At 42.6% G+C, this 18428-nt stretch overlaps 2 protein-coding genes across 2 annotated transcripts in view; one reads left to right on the top strand and one right to left on the bottom strand.

The window, feature by feature from the left end:
• ANKS1B (ankyrin repeat and sterile alpha motif domain containing 1B) overlaps nucleotides 1-18428 on the bottom strand; it is a 1383364-nt gene that overhangs the window by 429007 nt on the left and 935929 nt on the right. The gene's annotated exons all lie outside the window — the stretch shown is intronic.
• On the top strand, nucleotides 3263-3574 carry LOC105978403 (40S ribosomal protein S26-like). Its single transcript, XM_013004063.1, has one exon. It carries the CDS (start codon nucleotides 3263-3265, stop codon nucleotides 3572-3574), a length of 312 nt encoding a protein of 103 aa, XP_012859517.1.

Genomic DNA, 18428 nt, shown 5'->3' with positions numbered 1-18428 from the left:
CCTAATAAGACGATTAAAAAAATCAGTCATAGATTAAAAAAAATTACAACCTTTAGGGCAGTTCTATTCTGTCACACATGGTCATTATTAGTTAGAAATTACTTGATGGCACGTAATGACCACAGCAACATAGATCACACAAGGACACACAACAAAACAGGAAAGAGTGCCTACAAAGCTTGCTACTACGCACCAATCATTGGGCATTCACTAAATGCTCTGTATCCTGCCTACTTTATGAAACATGCAATAAAAGATCACTGGTCGATCTTCATTCTATAGAAGAGGAACGGTGTCTCAGTTGTGAAACAATTTAGCCAAGGTCGCATGGTCTATGATTGGTCTGGAATGAATGTTTTCTTCTAGTAGACTCTACTGCTCATGCTTTCTTCACTACAGAAAGAGCGTCAAATGTTTAGTTGGGGCATTTTTTTGGATGGAGATTAAGTAACTCCCGTGACTCTACTTTTATGCCTGCAGCATAATAAATATACTTGTATTTATTTATAAGACAATTGAGAGTGAACAGCATAGGTTATCCAGCCTATTTGATTTCACATAAGTGATTTACCTTCTGGAAGTTCAAATGGTTACTACTGTTTCCAAGCTACCTTAAGGTCATCAAGAACTAAGAGTGCTAAAATACCAAGTAATTTGCCACGTTTTGACCCACAAGTATCCACAACTCACTCTCAAAGCATTTTTTAAAATAAATCTTTTATTGGGGTCGCTGACAGCTCTTAAAACAATCCATATATCAATTTTATCAAGCATATTTGTACATATGTTGCCATCATCCTTTTCAAAACATTTTCTTTCTACTTGAGCCTTAATATCAGCTCCTCTTTTGTTCTTCCACCCCTCACTCTCCCCTCTTTGTGAACCCTTGATAAATTATAGATTATTTTCTTATCTTACACTCTCATGAAACCTTTAACTTATTTTTAAGGTTAGCATTTAGCAACTACCCAAATGACAATGGATTTTATGCACTGATTATTTTACTCTTTTCTTTCCACAATTCTGATGCATACCAACGCTCTAGGCCAGAGTAAAATGGCCTTATGGGTTTCCAGGACTGAAACCCTTCACAGTAGAAAGTGTCATCTTCTTCCTGAGGAGTGGTTTATGGTTTCGAACTATTGACCTTGATGTTAGAAGTATAACCACTCTACCACCAGGGGCCTGACAACTATGTTGGGAGATGGGCAATACCAGAGTGGTGTGGGGTTGGCAGTGTTGGGAGTCTCAGCTCCATTTCAGAGGAGGCTTTGTCAAACTACCTGACTGGCCAACTGAAAAAACGACCCCCTCAAGGTGAAGGCCATGTTTGGGTAACTTTGCTTAGGACTTTTTCCAAAGCCAGGATTTGGGAGCATGTCTGCGACAAATTAAGATGGGAAGTTGTCTGAGAGAAGATTATTTGTGGCCCTAACTAAATATGTTCTGAATCTAGACAAATGGGAAGTTTCACTCTCCTGAGAAAGCTTCTGAGGCTGAAGGAGCCTGTGATATTAAAGGAGAATAATTTAGTCTGTTTGGAATGGCCGAGCAGCATAAAGGCAACTCATTAAGAATCAAGAAGGTAGTTACCCTCAAAGAACTGACATCTCTAGCTTTAGGGACGCTGGGTCTCCCGGCACTGAGATCTATGTCCAGATGCAGCCACATACATGTTAAAGGCAGAAGGGAGGGAGCACAGCACGGAAACAGAGACAGAAAGTGTTTCTTCTCAAGAGGGAAGGTGCCAGTGAGGGAGTAGCACTGTCAGATAAAGTTTAGAAATTTAAATGTAACTCGTGGTCCTATATTTTTCTTTGCCACATCAGACAACCTTAGACAGGAGGTGAGTAAAAGCTGGAAATAAGTTGACGGAATTCAGTGCAGAGTCAGTGCTATTACTGAACTCCCAGAAGGTGGGGATTGCCAATCATTCATTTAGTCATATTTATTTATTTATTCAGCTAATATCTATGAGTCCATTTTTTTAACATTTACTATGTGCCAGGTGCTGGATTAGGTCTTGGGACAGACCAATAGGGCAGATAAAGTACCTGTACCTTTAGAGTTGTTAAAAGAACAAATAGATCTGTCCAGTCAGAATGCTCCTGAGAGGCAAGGATGGGGACACTCTGTCTCACGCACTTTGGACATGTTGTCAGGGGAGACCAGTCCCCGGAGAAGGACATCATGCTTGGTCAAGCACAAAGAAGAGGCCCTTGATGAAACGGCTAACAGGGGACTCAAACATGAGAACATTTGGGAAGACGCTCAGGACTAGACGGCGGTTCATTTGCTGTTGCACACACGGCCACTAAGAGTCAGAACTGACTGAACAACATCTAACAACCACAACGACTTTTAGAATTTACTGTAGAGTAGAAAAAACAGAAAAATAAGCAAATTATTATTTTATTGTCATATTACTTTTATAGATATTATCATTGAGGTTTCTGAGTGTCAACGATATGCTTGGTATGATGAGCTCCTAGCTGCAAAGTTCAAACTCACCTTGGAGAAAGAAGGCTTTCTAACCTCCTAAAAATGTAGTCTTGGAAAGCATCCTAGTAAGATTAGACTTTTGTGACTGAGGGGAGACAGCACTCCCAGACCAGGAGAAGGACTTGGATTTTATTCCAGGTGCATTGGGAAACAGTGAAGGGAAGGGACTGATTTAAATATGCTCTGACAGTGGTGTAGAGAATGGGCGGAGGCAATATGGAAGCTGAATTCAACAACCAAAATGGAAGAAATAGAATAGACACATCCACATCTGAGAAACACGGGATACAATTTGAACATGTGGAGAATCATGAGAACTGGTCTCACTGGGGAGTCCAGTTTAAAAACCAAATGTAATCTTTCATCTGAATCAAAGCAAAACGCCAGATGGAAAAGGAAGAAAGGTCAGTATGATCTTTGATACAGGGCCTAAATTGACCCAGTTATGGACATTGATCTCACGGTTGGATTGACTCCGTGGCAGTGGGTTTTGTAATGACCATGCTGTAATCTATGGCCCAGTACATTTATTCGAGTTCATGGCGGACATTGCTGGTGGGCTTATTTCCCTCTCCCTACGGCCTTCTGTGCAGGTTGTACAAGTGAATGTGTTCCGAGAGTCTTTGAAAAAGAGTTCTGGCCAATGAAACACTGGGAAGCATTTGGAAAAAGTTTGCTTTCTTGAATACGGAAGGAACATACAACTGCATCTCCTGTGTCAAGAAGAAAACGCGCTTTCTCTCGCGTCCTTGCTTCCAAGATGACAAAGAAAAGGTGTAACAACGGTCGTGCTAAGAAAGGCCACGGCCACATGCAGCCCATTCGCTGCACGAACTGTGTCCACTGCGTGCCCAAAGCCAAGGCCATTAAGAAGTTCGCCATAAGAAACATAGTGGAGGCCGCGGCCGTCCGAGACATTTCCGAAGCGAGTGTCTTCGACGCATACGTGCTTCCCAAGCTGTACGCGAAGCTGCAGGACAGTGCGCGTGGAGCCATTCACAGCAAGGTGGTTAGGAACCGGTCATGTGACGCCCGGAAGGCCCAGACACCCCCCACCCCCACCTTGATTTAGACCCGCAGGTGCTGCCCCACGACCTCCTCCAAAGTCTATGTAAAGATTAGAAGCTGAAGGAAAACAAACCTGAAAGGAAATAAAATGGAAATTATTCTTAAAAAAAAAAAAAAAGGAAATGCAGCAGGGTTTCCCCAGGCTAAGTAGCACCACCTGCTCATAATATGGAGACAGAGATGGACACACGGTCAATTGGGCCACCAATAACAGCTATCCCCGTTGGATTATCTGAAAGCAGGTGATCAAGGAGATGGGAGCATTAACCCTTGGATAACAAAGGTTGTTAAAGCTCTTCTATCTTTCACATCCAATTGCGCTGACCAGTGGGTTGTTGTTGTTTTTTAATCTCAGTAAAATATTGCTGGGACATGGACTGGATCATGTGATGGGGGCCATAATGTAGGCAAAATCCTTAACATTTACCCTGGATAGACTACGAATGCAATGACCATAAAGAAAAGCAGAGAAGGGATATTAGGAAGAAATTAAAGTTATCAGGATCAAATTGAGAGACTGGGAAGTGCCTTTAGGGTTACCTAAAGGTTACCTCCTCTCATTTTTACTTCAAATTATAAAATCTCCTTAAAAAGATTACTTGGGGGAGGTAGTTCCCTATGAATTTTGGTTTCTGTTCACATTCACTGGATGTGAAATTACCCATTTCCATGATCTTGACAGATTTTAAATCTAGGAATGGTTTTGAGCTTCTAATGGAGGACGAGGCAGCCAGTGCATTGTATAAAGTCGTCATAGCGCGATGGGAAGCTCAGTTTTACATATGGCTAGCTAGCGTTTACAGGAAAGTTTCGCTCCTGAAATCTGAGCACATGATGGTCTTCAGAGCAGAAACAATGAGCGCATTTGGGAGATGTCACATGGATTGCTCCGAGTGGCTTTTCTCGAAACTCTTGAGGTGTCACAGTTTGTGTTCGCGTTCTTTCTAAGCCAGATGCCTTTGGTGGGTGGGAAGGGGTGATTCTGTAATCGAAATAGTTGACCTATGGACTCTTCCTGACTTTCTTCCAGGCTTCTTTTTGGTTTTGTGATTTTTTTCCCCCAAGCATCTCCAGGGAGAAAAACACTGTTATTTTTTTTTAACCTATGGAAACTTTATTTTGGAAATGTTGTGGTGGGACAACTCCACTTCTATCACTACACTAGAATTAAGTAGATAAGCAAGAGGTTAACCCAACCAAGCAGTTAAACTGAAAGCTGATCAAAATCACAACTGAGAAAAGCCAGTCAGGCTATTTGAAACTATGTCCTAGCATTTGGTGCTGGTTTGGTTACAAGGGACACTTGCATAAGGCACGCAGATCTCCCTGCCCTGTGTATAGTGTGTATGTATCCCATGAAGGATTTTGTTTTCCTTTGCTGCTTTAAGTTGGCTCTGAACTCGTGGTGCTCAGTTCTGTACCATTCCCATGATTAGACGGGGACCTAGACATTGTGCTGGGTACAGTGCTCATTGGCTGATTTTCAGTAGTAGGGTGCTTTCTAGTCCTTCTCAGTCTAGATGCTGTACTGAAGCCTGGTCTATACCCTAGCACCAGGGCACTGACGGGTGGATGGTGGCCATCCATGAAGTGGACTGGGTGGAAGTTGAACCCACAGGCAATACCACATCCCAACCAAAAATGCACTCCTGTTGAGTTGATGCCAATTCATAGCGACCCTATAGGACAGGGTCGAACTGTCCCTTTGAGTTTCCAAGACTGAAACTCCTTATGAAAGTAGAAAGCCCCATATTTCTCCCACAGAGCAGCTGGTGGTTTCAAACTGCTGACCTTGCAGTTAGTAGCCCAATGAGTAACCACTACGAGTAATCACTAGGAGAGAATTCTACCACCAAACAACTCATCACTAAATACTACTACTCAACTTGACATAGATATAAAAGGGAGGAGCCTTGTCTCATGGTGAAAGTTTATTAATGTTCTTTTGTCTGGTGCTCTTGGATTTACTTCTGAAATACTCAATGGGTGTCCAAACGACCGAAGAGTCCTTTGCATTTACTTAAATTGAGTATTGTTAAAAATGGGGGAATCCTGTCTAAATTAAAAGATAGCATATTTTGTGTTATTTATATTCAAGGGCACTTCAAAAAGCTTGTGGAAAATTTACATTACCTTTGAAGTCCATTTTCCATGAACTTTTTGTAGCACCTTGGTATATCTTGTCTCCTAATTTCTTGAGATGCCAAATTTCTTGAGAGAAAAGATTACATCTTCAGTATTGTGTGTCTGATTTAGTACTTATCAAAGTTCTTTCACTTTGCTGTTCACTAAATTATATTGAAGAAAAATGTGGCACCTTACTTAATTACCATCTACTTAAGTTAATAGTGAGAGGAGTGTAGTTTCCCCCCCACAATTTTAAAAATAAAGGTACACCAGGGAAGAATGTTTTCATCCTGGAGATGTTTGTCACAAAACCAAAAATAAGTGTAGGGAAACATTAGGAATATACCATCAGTCAGCTGTTTCCATTGAAGCAGCATGGTATCTGCATACCTTATACAAGTGTATGAAGAAGAGTGTGGCATCAGGATTGGAGGAAGGCTGATATGCAGATGACACAGCCTTGCTTTCTGAAAGCGAGGAGGACTGGCAGCACTTGCTGTTGAAGGTCAAGGACAGTAGCCTTCAGGATGGATTACAGCTCAATGCAAGAAGACCCAAATCTTCCCAACTGGAACAATAGGTAACATCACGATCAATGGAGTAAAGATTGAAGTTGCCAAGGATTTTGTCTTGTGTGTTTCCACCATCATGGAAGCAGCAGTCGAGAATTAAAAAGAAATATGTATTGCATTAGGTAAATCTGCTGCACAAGGTCTCTTTAGAGTACTGAAGAACAGGGAGGTTACTTTGAGGACTCAGGTGCACCTGACTGAAGCCATGGTATTCTCTGTTGCCTCGTGTACATATGAAAGTTGGACATTGAATACGGAAGCCTGAAGAAGAATCAATGCATTTGAATTGTGGAGGTGGAGAACATGGAAAGTACCAGGGACTGCTAAAGGGACAAATCGATCCACATTGGAAAAAGTATGGGCAGAGTGCTTCTTAGAAGCAAAGATGAAAAGACTTCATCTTACATACTTTGGACATATTGTTAAGTGAGACTAGTCCCTGGAGAAGGACATCATGTTTGGTAAAGTGGACGGGCATCGAAACAGAGGAAGGCCCTCAGGAGCTGAATTGGCACAGTGGCTGCATCAATCGACTCAGGCAGAGGGACAATTGTGAGGAGGCCACAGGACCGGGCAGGGTTTCATTCTGTGGCGCATCGGGCCACTACAGGTCGGCGCAGCTTTGATGGCACCTGAAACAAGGATTGAAGAAAGTAAAAGCTTGAGAGAATAAATGCATAAGCCAAAACTGATGCACAGATTTATAACACATAATCTAAAGATCACAAAGTCAAGAAATTTATAGAAAAGGCTTGAAAATTAAGAGTTGAAAAATTCTAATAGCCAAGAAGCCTGGTGTGTTTATTCCCCCGCTTCCCAACGGAAGAAGAGAAGATAAAGATGGAATTGCTAGTACACGGTAACACCAAAATGTTCTTAATTTTTTTCCAGTTTTGCAAATTCTCATGATTTGATTTTCATCCAGGACTGTCAGTTAAGACATCTGATAATCTAAAAGCATTCAGAGAATTAGAATCCCATATGGCTCAAAAATATTTCCTATCCGGCAGGGGAAAAAGAGAACATACTGTGAAAATAATACCAGTAGATCCTTTAATTTAGGGGTCCAAGGAGCACAAATGAACTTAAGTCATTGCACACGGTTTAAGGATCATCAAGATCAATTACCCAAAAATAAAAAATAAAAAGAACATACAGTTCTTCATAATCATGCCGCATTATGAAAAAAGCAAAAGGAAGTATATTTCAAGGCAAAGATAGTGATGAGTTGTGAAGTTTTGTCTTAGAGCAGAAAGCAACATTCAGGGGAAATAAGCACTGAAAGAGGAGTCCTGCTTTGCACTAATTAAATGTGGAAACTTGGAAAAGTCATTTAACTCTCCTGGATCTTAATTTTCTCTCCTGAAAAATGAGAACGCTGGACCAGATGCTCCCTTCTAACACAGCATCTGATCTAGAGGTTCCAGCAGGGAGAACATTCACTCAGTTGCTCTTGTTATCTGAAGAACAGTTAATTCTCCTTGTTTGGGGAGACGTGATTTCCATTGAATGTCTTCAGTATGGAAAGATACGTTTACAAAATGGTGAGAGAGGAAGGGTCTTGGTGCCAGTCACTCCATTGCACCATCTGAATTGATGGTGATGATGATTATTATTCATTAAGTGCTAGTGATGCATCATATACTGTGCTTCCCTTCTCAGAACCTGACGAAATAGATATTAGCATTATGATCCCCAATTTACATATGAGAAAACTCAAGCTTAGTGTTCATGAGTAATTTCACTGGGCTCACACAGTAAGTGACTGAGCCATTGGTTTCCTATCGAGCAATCAGTGTGGCCCTCAGAAAGTGTCTTCCACATGGAATTGCTTCATTACACTGATGGATGTAACCTCCTTCATCCTTGCCCAGTTGTGTCCATGAGTCCTCTTTCCCAGAATCCCTACTAAGGGACTGAAGATTATTCCAAGATGATGCAGTTTAGGACTCTTTTATTTAGTAGCAGGGTGACTCTGGGCAAGGAAGCCTCTATTTCTTCATCTGTATAATGGGAATAACAATAACACCTACTTTAGAGGATGTGATGGCAATATTTAAGACGGTGCTTTAATCATGAGGTGTCAATGGGATTAGGCATCAAAGACCCAGAACAAAAAATCATATCGATGTGCATGAGAGGGAGGGCAGAGTGGGGACCCAAAGCCCATCTGTAGACAATTGGACATCCCCTTACAGAAGGGTCGCAAGGAAGAGACAAGCCAGTCAGGGTGCTGTAGAGCACCCATGAAACATACAACTTTCCTCCTCTAGTTTTTTAATGCTTCCCCCCTCCCCACCCTATCATGATCCCAATTCTACCTCACAAATCCAGCTAGACCAGCACATGTACACTGGTACAGATACGAGCTGGAAACACAGGGAATCCAAAACAGATAACACCCTCAGGACCAATAATGAGAGTAGTGATACCAGGAGGGGAAGGGGAAGGTGGGGTAGTAAGGAGGAACCAATCACAATGATCTACATATAACCTCCTCCCAGGGGGACAGACAACAGAAAAGTGGGTGAAGGGAGACAACGGTCTGTGTAAGACATGAAAAACATGTATAAACTATCAAGAGTTCATGAGGGAGGGAGGGTGAGAGAGGGGGTAAAACAAGCTGATAGCAAGGGCTCATGTAGAAAGAAAATGTTTTGAAAATGATGATGGTAACATATGTACAAATGTGCTTGACACAAGGGAAGTATGTATGGATTGTGATAAGGGGTGTAAGAGCCCCCAATAAAAAGATTTTTTTTTTTTAAAAAGAAAGTGTTTTGTACACTAGATAGTAAAATTGCTAAAAATAAAAGCTTGCTTATTAGGATCTACTTTTTTCTTTCTTCTCACTAAGAATATAGCATGGTTAATCTTCTAGTTTCATGACAGCATGTGTGGTAAGAAAAAAAAAGTAGGTCTCATTCCAACTTTGCCATTTACTTTACTTTATGGCCTTGGGCAAGTCACTTAATTGGACTTCTGGAAAGGACTCAAGCTCAAAAAGACCTTGCTGTTGGGATTTGATGCTCCCCGGTCACTGTCGTGAGTTTTGGTTTTGTCCATGAAGTCTGGGAGTCCCTTTGTGGTGCCAACAAGTTCCAGGCTGGGCATGACAAGCTGGAGGTTGGGGTACATGAGAGACCCTTCAGAAGGTGGGTCTGGAGATCAACTGCCCCCAAATCAACCACTGGAAAGTCTATAGAACAGGTCTACTCTGACACACACCGAGTGACCGTGAGTCGGCGTCAACCTGAGGGCGCTGCTGAAAGTGGAGGCTGTGAAACAACAGAATGCATACCTGACCTTTCTGGCTCTGTCCGACTTCCCCCTGTCCTGTAACTGCTGGACCCTCCAACACGAAAAGGGTTCTGGGTGCTTGGGTAGGAATGGTTAGAGTCAAGAACTCATGCCCGTTGGCATTTGGTGGTAGTACCACTGTCCATCTGGATGAGCGCCAAGCCTGGAGATACTTGGTTCCTATGCGTGGAGATGTAAAGATCCTCAAGGATTACCTACTTGCCGTGGCAAGGGTAGTGGCCCCTGAAAAAGGGTGAAGCTTGCATTTCTTTTCAAAGCCCCTGTCCCTGACCAAGGTGTTCCATGTTGGTAATGCGGGGGTGCTTGTGGATGAGCGAGCCTAGTAGATGCCAGGTCTTTCGGGGCAGAGTGAGTCTGCAGGTAGGTAACCAGGATGTGGAGAGAGAGCTTGGTGTACCTGAGAGGTTTTGCACTGGCCTTGCAAGTATCCAAGGGGTCCTGGCATCACAATAGGCCACCAAGTTCAGTGGTTTGAGCTCACCAGTATCTCGTTTGGAGAAATAGGAGGCTGCTTGCTTTTGTAAAGATTTGAAAGTCTTGGGAATCTGAGGTAGTTAGTTTATTGTGCCAACTTGGCCAATAAACACATGTTTATTGAAACACAAAACATTGAGGGGCAGAGGGATAAATGGCTGGGTGAGCCTCGCCTTTCTAGTTCTCGAATCTCTTGCTTTCTGATGGTCGGACCAGGGTGCAGCTGCCTTAGCCAGTTCCCTGCTTCAGCTGGCAAGGCTCACTGCCTGCAAGACATCCCTGAGGAGAAGCCATATGGACCTACCCCGATACAGCCCTGGGTGCTGGAGCACCCATGTAGAGACCCCTGTAGAGAGCGCTGACATGTTCACACTTTCACTAACTCAGCTTTCCTCTTGCAGTTGGCATCATTGCATCTGTTTTGTGAGATGGAGGAGGACTTTGTAAATTGGTGTTGGACATACGGGTTAATGTTGGACTTGTGGGTTTGGGCAGCGTTGGGTTGGGATGTTTTCTTGATGCACACTTAACCTTTATATAAAGGTCTCTCTTATACATGAGTTTCTGTGGATTTGTTTCTCCAAAGTACCCAGACTAACACAGGAACCTGTCCCATAGGTCATTATCAGTCTGAATTGACTCGGTGGCAGTGAAAGTCACTGTGCAAGTATCCTGTGCTGGGGAGTGCTCCTCAGCCAGCCCCCAGCCCATGAGCGCATGTTCGCTTTCTCCTCAGTATGTCTTAGGCTTCCCTCCCTGGTGACGCAGTGGTTAGAGTGGACTGCGATCCCCTAGGTCTGCAGTTTGACATGATCAGCCACTCCTTGGGAGAAAGATAGGACTTTCAACTCCTGTAAAGAGTTAGTCTTGGAGACCCACAGGGGCAGTTCCACCCTCTCCTCTCGGGTTGCTTGAGTCGGCATCAACTCAATGGCAGGGAGTTTGATTGGGTTTCGGACTTTCTAGGCAGCTCAAGGCACTGTTTGATGACAAGCCCTGGAAGTCCAATTGTGTAATCTCAGTGATTCCATGTGCGCCTTAACTGTTGTTGTTTTTTTTGCATTTAAAATCATCATTGCACATTATTAAAATACATGATAAAATTCAAGCTAATAATAAAGCTTCAATTGTCCTTTATTTGGACAATATTAAAAATTAAATAAAAGGACTGTGAATACTTGAGAAAGGAAACAGCAGAGAGATTAAAAAAAAACCCTATATATACCTTTGATCAGTTTTTTCTTTTTTAATACTTTGATTGGGGGCTTTTACAGCTTTATCAGCTTTTTCAACAGGGTACCTCATATTTTCACTTTACTCTGGGGCCTGTAAATTATGTCCCTTCCTCTTAGTGTGTCAAAAACAACAACAACAACAACAATAAAACTTTTCTGTCAAGCCAATTTCAACTCAGAGTGACCCTAGAGGGCTGACTAGAACTGTCCCATGGAGTTTCCAAGGCGACAGTCTTTATGTAAACAGACTTCCACGTCTCTCTCCCACAGAGGGGCTGATGGGTTCAAATCCCTGTACTCCCAGTTAGCAGCCCAGTGCTTTAACCACTGTAATCCCAGGGTTGGGCCTGCCGCCTTGTTCAGAAGCTGCCTTGTTCTTGGCTGTGAGCTGAGGGAGGCAGCGTGCTGGACTTTCCCAAGAACAGCTCACTCTCTCCAGTCGCCTCTGGGTTTGTCTTTACTTTTACATGTGGGTAGAGAAGGAGAAACAGAAACCCGTCCTGGGAACCTGTGGAAGTCATTTAGCCGTAACAAGGTGATGCTTCACGAGCTGTTGACCAGAGACAAATGCCAAGTGACATTCTGGGGACTAGCTTAAAAATTAAGGGAAGATGAGAGGTATTGTAACTTGCCTGGATTTCGTTGACTCCTTTATTTATTCCTTCATTGTCTCATTCACCAATATAATCCTCTTCACAGCATTGACCGAGTGTGTAACATCATGAGAATTCAAAGTGATTCAGGTATTTTCTCTCTTAAAAAAGCTCAAGAGTCTGGTGGGCAGGGTGAGGAGGAAGGCAGGCATGTAGACCACCAGGTTTTCATAGAGAAAGTTCAGTGATGATGGCTATGGCGAGAAAAAGATTCCTAGAGTACACAGGGATGGATCAGGAAAGACATTTGGGAACGGTGACATCGCTTCTCCCTCCTCAGTGATGAGTGAACCTGAGCCGGAACACAGACAAAGGCAGAGAGAGGGAGGAGAGATGGATGGAGTAAAGTCACTGAGTCTAGAGAGTCGAGGGAAAATGAACACCTGAAAGGAGCCTGGAGACTTAGGGAGAAAGAGACTAGGTAGGGAGCCTGTCTTATACATGGATTTCAACCTTCAGCTCAAGGCAGATGTTGAATGGTTCTATACCTGGAAGGGAGATAGGAGGATTTGTAATGTAGAGCACTTCAGCGACGACTTGAAGTATGGGATTTAATACTTTAAATACTATCAGGGCTGCTCAGGGTGGATCCATTTCAGCAGAACTTTCGGACTGAGACATTAGAATGAAAGGCCTGGAAATCTACTTCCAAAAATTAGTCTATGAAAATTCTATGGCCCCTGACAGAACGCCATCCAATATAGAGCTAGAAGAGGAGCCCCCTACACTGGAAACCAAAACACTAAAAGCCAAATTCACTGACCCCCAGTTGATGCTGACTCATAACAACCCAAGACGGCTGGCTAGAATTGCCCCTGTGGCTTTCCAAGATGGTAACTCTTGATGGGAGTAGAAAGTCCCATCTTCTTCTTGTGAATGGCTAGTTGTTTCCAACTGCTGACCTTGCAGCTAGAGGCCCAACACCCAACCCCTACACCACCAGGCTCCTTTCAGACATTATGGGCACTCAAAAATTGCTGCGGCAGCACCAATGGACACCCAGAGACCAATGAAGAGTAAGATGGGGTAAGATCTGGCAACTTTTCATCCTATTTGATGTGGGGTTGCCAAGAATCAGAGCTAACTTGACAGCAACTGAAAACCACAACAAGAGCTAAAACCTGCAGGACTGGACTATTGACTAAATGTGGGCGCGTGTGGAAAAGAAGTGTCCAGGGTGATGCCCTTGTCTGGGAGACTGAAGGTGAAGGGAGCAGGTGAGAAATAGAGATCAGGAAGATGGGGGGGAGGAGATGTTGTTTATGGACATGGTGGTTCCTGGTTTTGATGGTTTTTATATTAACTAGCCATGCTATTTTTAATTGCTTCAGATGTCAAAGTTGGACACTGAATAAGAAAGATAGAAGAAGAATCCGTGCATTTGAGCTATGATGTTGGTGAAAAATACAGACAGCACCACAGAATGTCAAAAGAAGAAATGCATCTGTCTTGGGACAAGTGTAGTCAGAATACTCCTGCAAAGTCACAATGGTGAGACTTCGTCTTGTATATTTTGGACACATCATCAGGAGAGACCAGTCCCTGGAAAAGGACATTATGAGTGGTAACGTAGAGGGTTAGGGAAAAGAAGGAGGTCCTCAGCTAGATAGATTGACTCGGTGGCTGCAGTAATGGGCTCAAACAAGAATAATTATGAGGATGGTGCAGGGGCTGTGAAGGGTTTCATTCTTTTGTACATAGAATTACTATGAATCAAAACCACCTCTCTCTTTACGTTCTTCTCAATTTACTTTGCAACCTCTGCTTGCCCCTAAATAGACCACATATCCATGAAACATTCCTTTATTTGGCATCTTTACAATTAATAACTATCTGATAGATGAGTTCTAAGGGAATGCATACTTAGAAAGAACTAGCAAGTGAAGATGTGGGCCAGCAGAGAAAGGAGGCTGACCTGTGGGGAGAGGCTTAGATGGGAGTTGAGTTGCGTATTTGGGCACAATCAGGCCCCAGGGTGCAACTCTGTGACTCTGAAGAGGATGAAAGCACCTGGTGAGAAGAGCTGAGAGCACCAGGGAAGAGGGAAGGGTAAAAGGTAATGAGGAAACAAGGACAACCAAATTTACTGCCATCCAAGCAATACTGACTCATAATGGGTGACCTCCTTGTGGGTTCCTGTAACTATAACGGCTTTCAGGAGCAGAAAGCCCAGTGTTTCTTCTGTGGAGCTGCTGGTGGCTTTGAACTGCCCACCATGCAGACGGCAGCCCAACTTTTAACCACTAAACCACCAGATCTCCTGGAGTGAGGAAGCAGGGTGAGTGCTATTATAGAAACGAAGGGGTTAAGTCATAAATGAGGTGGAGTTGTTACTGTATATACTCTAGTAACCGTATATACTCTAGTATAAGCTGATCCAAATATCAGACGAGGCGCCTAATTTTACCACAAAAACTGCATTAAAAATGTGCTGAAAAACTCGGCTTATGCACGAGTATAAATGGTACATAATCTGGTGTCAACTTGAGACTATTAAGAGCGAAGGGGTGGAGTTTACCCTGTCAATCAGGTTGCAGCTTGATGACGTCATTTGGAGACACTATGGAGATAAATAGCTCACTGGAGGCAGGGCACACTCTCTCTGGGAGACATTCCTGTTGACAAACTACACTGATAAAGCCAGAGCCCTGGAGCTGGAGGAGCCATGTGGAGACTCACATCAGTGCTGAGATGCTTCCACCACCACTGGATCCACAAGACTTTCCACCCACTGGCCTGTGATCTTCCTGCATTCTGTGTCATTGCATGTGTTGCTTGAGTCTGAAGAGGAATTTACAGACTGGTATCGGACATCTGGGCTAATGTTAGACTTATGGACTTGATCTGGACTAGGCTGGGATGTTTTCTTAATGTACATTGCTCTTCCACATGAAGTTCTCTCTTACACACATGAGTCTCTGAATTTGTTTCTCTAGTCTACCTGGATTAACACATGAGGCACGCAGCAGCTGTTGAAGGAGCAGAGATCCTCGGGGCTTTGATTTGGTAATACAGAGCAGGTGAGTTGTGGGGGCAAAATCCTGATCAAAGTAGATTGTGAAGTTAAGGACTGTGAGTCTACCATTTTGGGGGGAGTTGAGCAGGTGGGGTGGGGAGCGGGGTAGCTGGGGTGAGGTATTTGGACAGCTGAGAAAGGGAGCAGGATGAAGGGAGCGTTGTTTTATTTCCTTCTTTCTCTTATTCTCTTAACAACAGAGACATACAAGTTTATAGGCAAAGTTTGAGACACAGATGAACAGTTTAGAGGTCAGGGAAAGTTTGAGACACAGATGAAAAAGGGGAAACTTGAAAGAGCCGGAGGAGGCATTGAAAAAGATGATGGAGCCTCTGCCCCTGAAGAATCTCTGGGTAGTGTAAACAGGTAGCATGGTGGTTTGCTTACCAGAAGGTTGGACAGTCTAGTCCACACAGAAGTGCCTCAGAAGAAATGCCTGGCAAACCAAGACTGTAAAACCAGCATTTGAAAACCCTAAGGTTTCCTCTGATATACATGGTATTGCTATGAATGAGGTTTGATTCAGCAAGAATTTTTGGTGTGTGTGTTTTTCAGGGAGAAGAATTGAAAATGGATATGGATGTGGAGTTCTGGACACATGGGAGACCTCCACGTCTGGCATCTGGGCCATCACTGGCAAATATATTGGTTCCTCAAGTCAAGTTTAATGCCACTGTTTAATTAAAGTTCAATTTAATCCCTGCTCAAATTCATTTCCTGAAACTTGGCTGAAAATGGAGTGTCTTTATGCATGTGGAAGTTAGGTAGCTGCTAATTGAGGTCTCCACAGTTTACATGATTTAACTTCTGATAGTCTGCATGTTGCTTAGCAATTCTTTCTTTAAAGCACAATTCTCTAAACTTCCCTTTGCATCTCTGATTCTTAGATCTTTGACTTTGCCTAGTTTTACTAGTTTAAGCTTATTGCTTCATGAACTTCTTCAGTCTCTCTCCTCTTATCTCAAGTTCTTCTGCCCTTGTCTGCATCTTAAATTTTTCCCTGGAATTTTCAAACTTCTGCGCTTACAAGGTTCAGTTCAAGGGTCTGCTCATATCCACACTGTACTTTCATCTTATATGTACATTTTAAGTTATTTGATGTCTTTTATGTTATCTTATGAGCTATTTTAAGTACCTTTTAGACAATGAAGGAATTCAGTCCACTAACCATCCAAGCACCATGACCCCTTTTCTTGTTTCATCCTCTTTTGATCTTTCACTCTTTGACTCCCTCCTGCAGCATCTTCCTGCTAGTGTATTAAGGAGTCCTTAAGGTACCACAGCAGTTAAAGCTCTCAGCTTTTAACAAAAGGTTGTTGGTTTGAACACACTGTGGGGGAAAGATGTGCAGTCTACTTACATAAAAAGTGCATCCTGTTCTGTAAGATCACTGTGAATTGGAATTATAATAGATTTGGTTTGGGGTACTACACTACTAAATCTCTTAAGGGTAGGTCAATATCTTTTTGCATCTGCACGATCCGAAGCACACATTGCCAATGAGAGCTATCTGCTACAATGAACAGATCATAAGGGCAGGGATATATATGGGTACAGAAAGATGAATACATATGTAAATGTATATTTATAGTCTCTAAAGCACACCAACTTAATTCAGTATAGGTGGGGGATGATGAGTCAAATAAGGGGAACGTGGTGACAGATTAGATGTGTGTATGTTGGGGGTGAAGGAAAGTGCCGCACAAGGTTATGAGGGTGTTTGGAAATATTTGCTGATTTTACTTTTTAGAGGACATTGAACGACAAATAGAGATAGCAATGTTCATTTATTACACAGTCTGTAGCACATTTCTCTAGATCAGCTCCAGGCAATATTGATCTTAGTCCTGATGTGGGCACTATAGTTTCTGTGATCAGGTGGTCTTCTCTTATTAGTTCAGGTCTCAATATTTTGAGCACTCAATGAAGCCAGTTGGCTCTAGAGAAAGCTACATGTTAACATGCCTGGTATACACTTCTCATGGTGCTTGGCAGAAGGTTAGGCAAAGGGTGAGTATCAGATACATGGAAGGTTATCAATTGAATGTCCACACTTCCTTGAAAGTTGCTATGTACTTTTATACCTTGGGCTTTACAATGGCTCTTCTCCATGCCTGGAATACTTTTTCCACCTCTCTCTTTATCCCCCCATCAGTCTTCACCTAGCTCATTCCTATTCATTGTTTTATTTTGGAAGTATTGCTTGAATTTCCTATATTGATTTGGGTCCTTCTGAAAAGTAACCCATAGTATTGCCTCATAAAAGTAGAGAGTCCTTGGGTAGTTTTCATACTATTTTCTCCCCAACTTGAACACAGTGCCATGCACAGAGTGAGCATTTGGTAAAATATTTGTTAAATGAACACAGTTTTGTATTTATTTTTTGTTTTTCAACATTTGACCTGAATATTTTGACACTTGAGTCTTCAAATAATTTGACATAAAGTGCCAGGTTCACTCAGTGGAAGTGATAGGAAGCCATGTAGATACATATTTTACTCTGCGGGCTCTGAAACTTAGGGATGCTGGTGGTTTAGGCATTGCCCATTGAACTTCTAAGTACCAAGTCTTCTGTCAGAACCCACTAGATGCTTAATGGGAGAAAGACGAAGCTGTCTGCTCATGTACAGACTTACAGCCTTGGAAATTCAAAGGGGCAGCTGTACTCTGTCCAATAGGATCACTGTGAGGCTGTGGACTGCCAGTTTTCCCTCTTTATGTTTTGTTAGATGCCATTGAAACATAAATCATTATTTTTACTTATGCAATTAAAACTCTGAAAAAGAAACACTGATATAGTCCAAACTTTACTTTTTAATTCTGTCCCTCAAGGTTTTGGAAAATATCTGGTTTGGTGGCTCATTTCCTCTTGTGCATGTACCACTGTCAACTTTAGTTTGTGTGTTCCTGTGAAGCAGGAACAGCCAGCAAATGTGACAGTCAAAATATAAAGAAATCAGAAAACCAGATTTCATTTTTAAAAGCCTTTAGGGGTAGGTTGCTAGCGTTTTGCAGGCACTCCAAGGTACCAGGCAACACAAATCCTTTGCTTTGGGGCATGGAGTCCTGGGATGGTGCAATTTATATTATACTTGGCTACTAAACACAAGGTTACTAGTTTGAACCTATGCAGAAAAAAGGTCTGATGATCGACTTGTATAAGGATTATAGCAAAGAAAACCCTATGGAGCCCAGTTCTATCTACCATATTCTAACACAAAGAATGCCTGCAGTCTACATTGTGTGTGTGTGTGTGTGTGTGCACGCCAATGGAACCTTTGACATATTTTTTTAAAGCATGCTATGGCATTTTTTTTACATGGTGCTGTAAAAATTAGTGTAGTACACTCATGAAAGTATTGTTGAGGCAGGAGGGCCTGGTTGACAAAAAACAACAAAACAGAATGTGCATGTTATTTGGGTAAAAACACACTACTCTGTAAATGCATGGGGTTGCCAT

This window comes from Echinops telfairi, unplaced genomic scaffold (assembly GCF_000313985.2).
Source record: "Echinops telfairi isolate 266 unplaced genomic scaffold, ASM31398v2 ScPeMD7_2;HRSCAF=8, whole genome shotgun sequence".
Taxonomy (NCBI): Eukaryota; Metazoa; Chordata; class Mammalia; order Afrosoricida; family Tenrecidae; genus Echinops; species Echinops telfairi.
Note: the sequence above shows the minus strand (reverse complement) of the source record. Positions and strands in the feature narration are given on the sequence as shown.

What these genes read in the sequence shown, in the direction of transcription:
- LOC105978403 (XM_013004063.1), top strand. Translation starts at nt 3,263, where the DNA reads ATGACAAAGAAAAGGTGTAACAACGGTCGTGCTAAGAAAGGCCACGGC.